The sequence below is a fragment of the Alligator mississippiensis genome, chromosome 15 (assembly GCF_030867095.1).
Source record: "Alligator mississippiensis isolate rAllMis1 chromosome 15, rAllMis1, whole genome shotgun sequence".
Lineage (NCBI taxonomy): Eukaryota > Metazoa > Chordata > Crocodylia > Alligatoridae > Alligator > Alligator mississippiensis.
In genome coordinates, this window is record NC_081838.1 from 16,824,826 (window position 1) to 16,836,139 (window position 11,314).

The 11,314-nt window shown below is 52.2% G+C and overlaps 1 protein-coding gene across 2 annotated transcripts; it reads right to left on the bottom strand.

Annotated features, from left to right (window-relative positions):
• Nucleotides 1-4,336: 4,336 nt before the first annotated feature.
• Nucleotides 4,337-11,314, bottom strand: HAPLN2 (hyaluronan and proteoglycan link protein 2). 2 transcript variants are annotated; one of them, XM_059718296.1, is made up of 6 exons: nt 10,786-11,314; nt 8,305-8,418; nt 7,218-7,571; nt 6,856-6,972; nt 5,462-5,647; nt 4,337-5,038 (listed from the first exon to the last, which is right to left on the bottom strand). In XM_059718296.1, exons 1-6 carry the CDS (start codon nt 10,805-10,807, stop codon nt 4,755-4,757), a joined length of 1,077 nt encoding a protein of 358 aa, XP_059574279.1. In that variant the 5' UTR covers nt 10,808-11,314; the 3' UTR covers nt 4,337-4,754. The 2 variants fall into 2 exon arrangements, with proteins under 2 accessions (XP_059574279.1, XP_019340395.1); XM_019484850.2 differs by lacking the exon at nt 10,786-11,314 and adding an exon at nt 9,084-10,773.

Below are 11,314 nucleotides of genomic sequence, written 5' to 3' on the forward strand. Positions count from 1 at the left end.
TGCCTTCCACCCCCTGTGCCTTTGGTTGATATCTGTATAAAGAAAAAAGCCTAGTAACTAAAGATTCCCTTTTAAAAAAAAAAGAAAAAAAATCAACAGCAACATAAAACGTAGCTTTTCACTTTGCGCAAAGAGTATTGTGCCTCCCAAACTGTAATGGCTGCTGGAGATGAGGACGGTGCAAGCTCCGACCCCTGAACAGAGCTGCGTGATGGTGTACGGAGTCGCTCTCGCCAGCCAGCGGACGTATGCACTTCTTCATACCTTGGCATTCAGCTCCTTGAGTCTTCAGTTGGTTGGAACTGATTTGGCTCTGTAGAAAAATAAATCACACTTCCCATATAAGTATGGGCCCAGTCTAGAAGTAAGCCAAGGGAAGGGGTATTCCCAACACCCCCACCCCCCACCCCACCCCATGCTGGAGGTGCAAAGCAGGGACAGTGCTGGACACTGAGGTCAGCTCTTCACCAGCTGGAGATGCTCAGCATGTCTTTCCCATGCCTAATGAGACCCCTTTACACTTCCAGAGCATCCTAGAGGGCACTGAACTTCATCAAAACCCACTTCACAGGCGGAAAGGTAGGGAAAGCATATGCCTGGCATAGCGAGGCCAGCCAAACCCCTGGGGCCCATGCAGCCAGCAGCAAGGGATGGACTAGATGACTTCTCAAGGCCCCTTCCAGCCCTGTTTTCTCAGGGTTGACATCGCTCATGCCAGCCAGAGACTTAGAAAGCTCCGTCGCTCAGCTTCTACCAGTGCAGGCCACATCTCTGCTAGGCAGCTTCCCCAATAGATGCTCGGTAGGACAGACGCACCTACCCCATTGCTCTCTGAGTAGGGGTAGGTAGGTCAAGAGATGGTCAAGGGCCAGCCCAGATGAGGCACCTCAGTTCCAGTAGCCAACAGCCCAGAAGGGAGGGGCATGGCTAGCATCTGGTCCAGATGATGGGGACCGCCCCCTCCAACACAGCCAGGTCCAAAAACCCCCATTCCTCCACCCCTTGTTCAAAGTGAATTACTTTTTTTTTTTACGCTGTTGCTGATATTAAAACAAATAAACCGATGGAGAAGACCGTGGTTTGCTTTGTTTCAGAGAAGAGGTGAAAGCCTCTCTGTTTCCGTTTCCAGCCTCCTGGCTGTGTCTCAGAGGCAGGGCAGAGTGTTTGGGCCCGTCCCACCTGAACCCTTCAGCCAGGCTGCTGGGAATTTGGGGAGATCACCTGAAACTGCAGCATCGGGCTCCCTGAAAATAGGGATGGTGAGAGCGTGCCACAGTGAGCTTGGGTCCCCCCCCGACCCCGAGGGCTGGCCAGGGGTTGTATTCTATTCATATTAATATAATAATATATTAATTCGAATAGAACGTATTCGGATATATTAATATATAACAATATTCTAATAATATTAATGCTTATTACAATATGACTGTTTCTTGCTTCATTATTTCATAACCAAAAAGTATTGTGTATGACACATTTGACAGCTCAAAAGTGGCCCCTGCTATAAATTAGTAGTAGAAGGTCATGCAGGTAGCATGGTGATGAGGTGCCCTCTAGCCTTTTTTTACTTATAAAAGCACATTGATGAATTGTGAGTGTTAAACCTATAATGTGCAAAATAGTTGCGGGAATCATCGTGATACATTGCGGGATGAGACCCGCCCCCCCATAGAATATATCGATCTAGACAAGGTCATGAACATGTACAAGCGCCCGGCAGTACTAGGCACTGGGTAAGCAGAGAACAAGACAGTGGGTCTCTGCCCTGAGACGCTTACGGTCCCGGTAGGAGACAGGTGGGAGGGGTGGTATTTGCAGTATTGCTTTGAATGGGGAAGATGCTTTGTAAAGCCAAACACAAGAAGCAGAGCTGGGGGGCACAATACGGACTAACTGGTTCAGAGCGGCTCGAGTTTTTGTACACAACAACCTACTTCATCAGCTGCTTTGGAAGTGCCCTTAACTGCTTTAACCATGCAGCAAGGCCTTACCTGGTCCGCCGCCAGCTTCAGTTGCTGCCTCAGTGTCTTCCTTGGGGTATCTCCAAACCAGCACCTAGTTCCTGCAGGACGGGGATGCTGATGTCTGAGCAGCCCCAGCTGCCCACACAGAGCCTCAGACAGAGCGGGGACAGACGGGAGAGCAAGACGCACCCCGCACCTTCAAGAGCCCAGCTCCCATAGACAGGATGCTTTATTTTGGAAATTAAACTTTCTGAGCCCACATGGATTCCTTAGCTTTGGAGGGGAAATTTTCACTGGGAAATGATGTGGAAATGCATGTTTTTCTCTCCTCCCTTTCTCCACCTCCTGGTAAAAGCCAGGGGCAGGGAGGGAAGAATAAAGAGCAATTAAAAGTGAGGGAAAGTGACACTTAAAACCAAGACTCTACAATTCTTGGTTCAGAGATGATACCTTTTATTAGACCAACTAAGACATTGCAAAAAATGATCTTTTTCTGCAAGCTTTTGGGCTCACATGCCCTTCATGAGCCCGAAAACTTTCAGAAAAAGATCATTTTTTGCGATGTCTTAGTTGGTCTAATAAAAGGTATCATCTCTGAACCAAGAGTACTAGAGTTTTGCATTTCTTTCTGTTTCAGACCAACACGGCTACCAAATACATCCTTGTACCCCTTAAAAGCAATACACTCCTGTTCTCTGCACTAGTGCCAAGGGTTGAGCAGGCACAGCTAGGTCAGCAGTGCCTCCCAGTGGAGACACCCACTAGGGACAGAAATTACACATAAACCAGTATAAGTGACTGGAAACAGGTTCAAATCTGTAACACAACAGGGGTAGGGACAGAAATTACACATACAACATTTAAGTCATCAGAAACTGGTTTAAAAACAGAACAGAAGTTCAGTGCACATAAACCCGTTTCAAAATGACTGAAACTGGTTTAAAACATACCTGGCTGAATGTAGCACCAGACTTAACTGATTTGAGTCAAACCAGTTTATGAAACTTCTGTCCCTGACCCAAAAGTTCAGTACAGATAAACCACTTTCAAAATGGCCAAAATTGGTTTAAGCCAGAGACTCCCAAACTCTGAAAATTGCACACCACCAATTTAAAACAATACAACCTTAAGTACCATCAGCAAATTTGTGTCATATAAAGTAATTATAATAAATCTGTTAATGTGTACCACTGACAGGTTGTCTGTGTACCACTGGTGATACGTGCACCACAGATTGGGAACCGCTGGTTTAAACCAAACCTGGATGGATGCAGTATCAGACTTAACTGATTTAGATTAAATCAGTTTATTGAACTTCTGTCCTAGATCCCCGTGTCACCACAAAGAGCAGAGCTAAACGCCTTCCCGACAAACTCAGCTGGCTACAAATCCCTTGGCCATGCCCACATCCAGGCCAGGTACAGACATTGCACATAAACTGGTCTAAGTGATCAGAAACTAATCTAAATCTGTAACCATACAGAAGTATGGCATGCATAGATGGGTCTAAAATGGTGGAACCAGGTTTAAGATAGACCTGGTTTGATGTTCACTCAAATCTAATTGATTTAGGTTAGACTAGTGAATCGAACTTCTGTCCCAGATCCAAGAGTTTTCATGGCATCATGAGCTCAGCAGCAAATTGTGGTTTTTATCCCAACATGCTCCTAGCTGACAGCTCCATCAGAAAAACTTTCCAGCTCTAGAAAGGAGGAGGTTGTGGGTAACAGCTGTAGGAGTACTGGGTTCTGTATGGTCACGGGTTTCCTGTAGGACCTGGGTTGAGCTACTTGATTTAACAGAGCCTGCTCAGTAATGTGGGAATACGCAGACACCCCGTTTGTCCTTTTGATTTCCAGCAGCACGTGTTTGTGCAGCACCCAGCCCCAGGGAGCCCTGCGGTCTGTCTGTGCAACCAGCTGCTATTGCAATAGTGTTAAGGGTTCAAGGGAAGGAAGCATTTGGGGTAGGACTTTCAGCAAGCTCAGAATGGCTGTTCTGGGATCTTTTGCTTTGCCAGCTGCTGGCAAGAGATCGAACCAGCATGTCTGATCCTCGGAGAGGTTTGAATCAGGGCAAACTCTGGATCCGTGCAGCTATTTCTTCTAACGCTGCAAACCCAGCCTTGGATTCCACCCAGACATTGGATGTAAATGCACAGCCGGGGAAGACGCATGCTTGTTCCACTGCTGGCATACAGGAAAGGTCACCCATCATTTAGGAGCGCTGCTGCTGAAGCCTGAGCAGCCAAATGTCCTCTGAACTCTGCCGGTTTTGGGTTTAAAATCTAGCATCAGCTCAAGTAAGATCAGGCTACATCTCCAGGCAAGTAAAAAGCACAAAGGGGAGGGAAAAAAGGTGCTATTTTGGCGGCAGATTTACCATCATTTTATTAAATTACAAGGACAAATTCAATTAGTCAAACTTGTTAATTTGTAACATTTGCATGCTCAAAAAAACCCAAACAACCAAATTCAGGGCAAAGTGGCCCTGAGCCCCCAAACTGAGGGGTGAAATTCAGGCCAGATTCCCAGCAGCGGAGACCAGACTTTCTTCCCAGAGCAAGGCAGAGAGTCCGTGGACCCTGGCCACAGGAGTGGAGGGGAGTCATCTGTGTCCTGCTAAAATGGATGCTTATGGACCAGTGCGAGTGAACCGCAAACTGAATGGAGACCCACTGGGACAGAGAAGTACGTATGCAAGATGCACATCTCATGCCCTGGGTGGGTAGCCAGGCATGAAGGGCAGAGACCCCCCAGCTGCATGTCCTGTCGTCCCCTCCCTCAACCCCTACTTCACCGAGTAGCAGTAGGTCCCATACGTCCTCTGTTCCTTGTTGGGGAAACCAAAGCTCCGGACGCCGGGGTCTGGGAGGCCTCCACAGCGGGCCCGGGGGATGGTGATGGGATAGCGCACGCTGCCGTCAGCCAGCCAGCCCCCATCACAGCGGTCCAGCTGGGAGAACTTCCACGCTGAGTAGAGCTGCCCGACCTTGGCGATGGTGGCGCCGTGATTGCGGCAGGCTTGCCCGGCCTCCTTGAAGTTGAGGTGGCCACGGATGAAGTAGACCCGGCCTGGGGGATGAGAGGAGGGGTGGGTGTCAGGAGGGGGCACGAAGACAGGATGCTACAGATCAGCCGCCGGGTGCCAAAAAGGGGTGTCCTCGTGGTGCTTCGGACCTGGCTTGGAAACCAGCAGGCTCATCCCAGCTCTTGAAGGGGGTGGCACTGGCACCACTGAACAGGGAGCAGAAGGAGGGGGTGGTGGATGAGATGGGACACATGGGCCAGCTCAGAATGGGACAAGGCACTCAAAGGGAGACCGAAGGACAAAGCCGACACAGCACAGACGTAGACTAGAAGATGAAGCTGGCCTAAACCGGGGGGTGGCAATAGCCAGCTCCACCAAGCAACACAACACCTGGCTACATGGACCTCCACACAGGCCAGCCCAGATTAGCCATTGCTCCTCCCTCCCCGTGTTCAACCTGGACGCACCTTTCATGGCGGAGGTGAAGCAGAACGCATCGAACCGGTCCTTCTGCTTGTCTTTGGCCCCATAGGTCCGGATGCCCGGGAGGAGGAGGCGTCCCCCACAAGGCTCACGGGAGTTGATGATGGGGTAGTGGACTGTGCCATCGAGAATCCACCCTGCGTTGCACCAGTCCAGCCCTTCGGTCCAAGCTGCGGATCCAGCCAGCAAGAGAGGGCAGAAAAGGTCAGTACAAGGGAAGCCGGGGCATAGCTACCCATCCTACCACAGGGGAGAGGCAGCTCCAGGTGAGCTGGCACCTTAAATACAAAGTGGGATTGGGTCCCTGTTACCCGGCATCTTGCATGGTGCAAAGGGGATGCTGCTTTCAGCTCCCAGAGGCAGCATGGGCTAAGGGTTAGAGAAATGAGCGGGGCATCAGGACTCCTGGGTTCTACACCCAGCTCTGCGAGGGACTGCAACATAGTGGGAAGAGCAGAGAGGGGATTGGGAGATATAAGCCCTGGTTATAAACCCACCCACATGACTTACCGTTGCCCTACAGGCTTACCAGAGGCTTGCAAAGCCCCTCTAGGAACCACTGCGTTAATTAACACAGAAGAAATGATGCCATAGAACGACTCAAACAAGGTAAGAGAAAGCATTGAGACAGTCAAAACACATAAAAATGGACATAAGACCTTTTTTCAAAAAAAAAAAAAGTTGGTTTAATTTTTTCAACATTTTGAGGGATTTTTATCCATCTTTTTGGTAAAATAAAGTGCATTTGTCATCAAATCCGGAAAATGTGGTAACGACAGCAGATGGATTAGTCTGTTGATGCCATTTGATGCTTTTTTTTCAGTTTTAAAAAAGGCCAATTTGGGGCTTTTTCATGTTGTGGGGGGGAAAATGGAAAATGCCAAATTCAATGATAATATTGGGGGGGGAAACATCCATTTAATAAAAGCGTAACTACGTTTTGGGGGGGAAAATCAGTAATAATCTCCGTCAACATTTCAGACAACTCTCCCTCAAGAGAACAGGTTTGACTTAAAAGAAAAAGGGGGGTGTTTTGGAAACCAGCGGGATATTTTATGTCGGTGGGAGCCAACAAAGCAGCCCCACACCCTCCCCGAGTGTCATCCCGATCCCCTGCCCCTGTCTGATCTGCTGCTCTTCTTTCTGCTCCCAACCCGATCTGCTGCTCTGCTGTTTGCTCCCTTTCCTGCAATGCGCAACGTGTACAAGCGCCCTTCTTGCCTGTTCTGCTACGTTCTTTCCGCTCCCTCCCACATCTGTTTCAGCAAATTGCTCATTTAACAGCTGTTCTAGAGCTGCAGGCCCAAGCGGGGCAGTCGGTGGGGCGTGCGCGGGGTGGGACTGAGGGGACAGTGAGCTGAGAAGAAGTCGCCATCACCTTTGTACAGCTGCTGGTAGGTCGCCAGCCGGGAGTCCTGCTCCTCACATGCCCGCTTGGCCTCGAAGTAGTTGAACTTGTAGCGCCCGTTGCCCGTCTGGTAGGGGAAGACGACACCTGGGGAGTTAGGGGGAGAGGGTGTGAAAGGCATGCTGGGCCTTGTGTTCCCCAAAGAGCCTGTGGGCTGAGAAGACAGCCAGAAGGGAAACTGAGGCACAGAGCGGGGACGTGACTTGCCCCAGGGCAAATAGCAAGCAGCATCTGGGCCAGCCTATCTTGATTGAGAGGGATGCATGGCCCCCTACAAGGGAAAGGACCAGCTCTCCCCACCATCAAGCCCCCCGGGGTGCCTTGTTTCTCACCCTCCAGCTGCAGACTCAGGGAGAGGCTCTCGTCCTCCAAGCCATTGACAAGCTGGCAGCGGTAGCGCCCCTCGTCCTCCAGCGCCACGTTGGTGATGGTGAGGGAGGCATCGAGGCGGTGGCCGCGGCGCAGGCGGGCCCGGGCGCCCAGGTGCCCGTAGTTCTTGTGCTGAGCCCCATTGGTGATGAGGACGATGTTCTCCAGGAAGTCGGCTGGCTCCACCTTGCTCCACTTCACCTTGTAGCTGGGGGGCAGGGAGCGCAGCACGCAGGGCAGGGTGACCGTGGCACCGCGCTGGGTGTGAACCACCTCGTGCAGCGGTTCCAGCAGGTACTGCAGGCGCGGGGCAGCCGCTGCAAGGGCACACAGACTGTGAGCACCACCCCAGGGCACCCCTGGAAGCATCCCTCAATCCTGCTCTTTCCATCCCATCCTGCTCAGGCACTGCTCGGAGGATGCCCAGCAATCCTCACCCTAGATCCCAGACACCTCCCAGCCCCTTCCCTTTCCCGACTCCCACCATCCCCTTTTCTTCCAGCCTTGTCTCTCTTCACTGATGCACTCAAATCCCAGCCTGCCCAGGCCTCCCAGACTTTCAACAGGCCTCTTGCTCTTCCAGCCATTCCCCTGTTGTCAACAGGGTCTGTCTACTTTTGACTTGAAAGAAAAAGAGGGCTGTATTTGAAAATGGTGGGATGTTTTAGATCGGTGGGAGCCAATAAGGCTAGGTACAGAAATGACACATAAACCAGTATCAGTGACTGGAAACCAGTTCATATCTGTAACACAACAGAAGTTCAGTCCAGATAACTGCTTTCAAAAAAATGGTCAAAATTGATTTAAGCTAAACCTGGAGGGATGCGGTGTCAGACTTCACTGATTTAAGTTAAATCAGTTTATTGAACTTCTGTCTCGGATCCAAAGGGCTGCCCTTGGGCACAAACTGCAGCTGACCCCCCATGTCATTAAACATCAACAAGCTGGGATGGAAACAGCCCCCCAGTTCCTCCATCTCCAACAGGCAAATCCAGCTCCGAGGCAGCTACACACACACGCATGCACACACGCATGCATGCACGCACGCACCTGGATTCCCAGTTGCCTTCTGGTAAATGGTGAAGGCAGCAGGCAGGGAGGAGAGATAGGCAGAAGCCAGCAGCAGAAGCTGGTGCATAGTGAAGCAGGAGCCCAGGAGCTTGCCTAAGAGAGAGCAAGGGGGTTATTTCGGTCATGTGCATGGCAGGCAACCCCCCACGTTCGGTCCCGGTGGAGACTGCTCTGTGGTTCGTTTTGTGGTGGTGTCCTTTCCATCCTCAGCCAGGGATCCCTTCAGAGTTTATTCAACTCTGGGAGGCTTGGCCAGGCACCAGGACCATCATAACAACAGCATGCAGCCTCCTCGTACAGCCCCTGGTGCCAGCGCCAAACAAGGCACAGTCTCTTACGGTCCAAGTCGGCACGAGTTGGGAGAGGAAACTAATGCTCCTAGGCTGCACCTGGGTCACAGAGCTGGGAATGGAAAACCCCTCCCCAAGAACCTAGCTCTGGCCTCTACCCACTGCCCCAGGCTGCCTCTTGCCCCTAAAAGCCTCCATGCCCAAGCAGAGCCCTCCACACTGCTGCCCCCTCCGTGACTAGACCCAGACCTATCATGCTGACAACCAAGTCCTCATCACCAACCAACCCACCACTCCCATCCAAACAGCACCAGTAAACCCAACCCATCCTTCCCGAGCTGCCCTCCCCTATGCTGCCTGCTCCACAGCGCTGGACTCCGGGTGGCCCAGTGCCTGAGCCAGCCAGCCCAGCCCCATCTCCACCACAAACTGCCCTTTGTTGGGGGACAGAGGATGAAAACACCAAACCTGCTGCTCCGGGGATGCTGGATTCAGTGGCTGGGGTAGCTCCAGGCTCCCGTCATGGCGAGCAAGTGCATCGATTGGCATCGGGTGGCACAGGCTCCATATCAGGCTGGCCCGCTCGGGGACAGGGAAGGAAACCAATCTCTACTGGGAGAGGCTTTATCCTCTGTCCTGAACAGCCTCCTGGCCCCCAGTGGACTGCAACTCCTCCCGGCTCTGGCTCCCGCCCTCCACAGCAAGCCCAGTAAACAGTTTGTGCGCCTGCCTTTCCCTTTCTCTCTCTTTTTTTTTATATAACCTCCCCCCCGAATGCACGAGAAAGAAGGAAGCACAATTTCCCATTGTGAGCATCTTTCCCTGTATTGTTCTGCTGGGCAAAACAGGGCGGCCCTGGCTAACAAGCCTGTCTTTATTCGCAGCCACAGAGGCCGGGAATTCAGAGAAAATGTCAACACCATTTTGACGTGGCCACGGTCGCGGCCACGGTCGCGGGGCTGATCCGCCACTCTGGAAAAGGTCCCCTCTTGGCTTTTCTGGGGACCAAAGGGCACTGACCAAAGTGCTTCTGTTTGCTTTAAGGAACAGGGATTCTCCCACAATGCACCAGGCCAGCCGTACTCTGATGGTTGCAATAAAGGAGGAGCCCGCTGCATGGCCTGACAGCTATTGCCATCGGCTGAGCAACCCCAAAAGGTTATTATTGCTCCTTGCTGCCTATTATTCCATCCCCAGACACCAGACCATGGCAGGCTAGTGGCATCAGCTTGACACGCTACCTTGCCCCCAGCTCCAGCTGGGAAAGTGTTAGTGGCTTTGGGCAAGTTGCTGGCATGGGTAATGTGCCCTCCCAACTGCAGAGAAGGGCAGCGAGCGCTGGGCTGTGGGAGGAGAGGACCCATCTCATTGCAAAGGTGCAATGTAGCTGCATCAGAGTGCCTGGAGAGTGCGAGACACCTGCCAGAGGTGCAAGGCCTCAGGTGATGGAAACAAAAATCGACCCATCCATTTCAAAGCCCATTTCTACCCAGCTGAGAGTCTGACCCCCTAAGCAAGAGCTAAGGACACATTATTGCTGCTCCTCCCGGGGCTCTCCAGCATCATGGCAAGACTCTGTGCTATTTTTGCAGTGAGCCCCGTGCTATTCTTAGGCAGGGCAGGGAGGGGCTTTTTCCAGCTGCCAGAAGCCAACTGAGTCAAGGGAGCTGCCAACAGACAATGAAGGACATGTCTGTTGTATCCTAGGAGAAGCCCAACTGGCCTCTTCTTGGCAAAAGAGCCACTGGAGGCTTTCCAGGACAAGGGCGTCAGCATGGACAAGAAGAGGGCATGGACTGGGCAGGGCTGGATTCAAACCCTCAGCTCTGCCACTGACTTTCTGCAGGACCTTGGGCATGTCCTAGTGTTCCTCTCTGTCCCCAGTCTGGAAGCCTGGGCCTGGCTCCTTGTCCTGGGACCTTCTGAGCATCTGGGAACTACTTGCTTGCCTGTCACTGCAGTGTCTGGCAGTACTTGTCTCCCTGGGTTTTACCTGCAGCATTAGATAGGGCATTCACTGGATAATTCCCCTTGCAGCTGTGTGCAAGGGTCTGCATTGATCTGGGGGATCCCTTCAGATAAGTGGAGGGCTTGCCAATGCCAGAGACCACAACTCACGGTGCATGGGGCAGTGGGAGATGCTCTCCATGGTCCATCAAGGCTCACTCACCTGTCTCCTGGTACTGGCCCATTGAAGAGCTGGGCCTTAATCCAGCCCTGGGAGCAGGGTCAAGCAGAGCAAGCCTCTCTGCTCTGCCTCATTTTGCCTAAGGCCTGATCCTGAGGCCATTGCACTCAGTAGAAAGGCTTCCCCGGGCTGTGATTCGGGCCCTCGGTCCAGATGTACCCTGCTCTCGTCCTCCTCACACGGTTGGGGACGAGGGTGAGCTTCTGCCTGTCAAAGGAGATGCGGAGAAAACAAAAGGAGACACAATGAGACTGTGTTCTGGAGCCCGGTCGCAGTCAGGCCTTCTCTCCCCTCCTCCCCCCATGTCCCGAAGATGCATCTCAAGGGACGGAGGAGGAGACGCAGCTCGGACGAGACACAAGACAAGCAGCAGTTTGTCTCTGGCAGCGAAGGACACCGTGATCCCAGCCTCGCTGTGACATGCAGAAAACAACCTCCCCTCCCCAGTGGAAAACAAGGCTCCGGGCCCAATCCTCAGTTGCCATCAGGCCCCTTTACGCCACTCAGTTAT

Coding starts and splice junctions, on each gene's coding strand:
- HAPLN2 (XM_059718296.1), bottom strand. CDS start 10,807: ATGGGCCAGTACCAGGAGACAG. Junction 7,572..8,304: donor GAAGGCAACTGGGAATCCAG/GTGCGTGCGTGC, acceptor GTGCCCTTGCAG/CGGCTGCCCCGCGCCTGCAG. Junction 5,039..5,461: donor CTTCACCTCCGCCATGAAAG/GTGCGTCCAGGT, acceptor CTCATCCCCCAG/GCCGGGTCTACTTCATCCGT.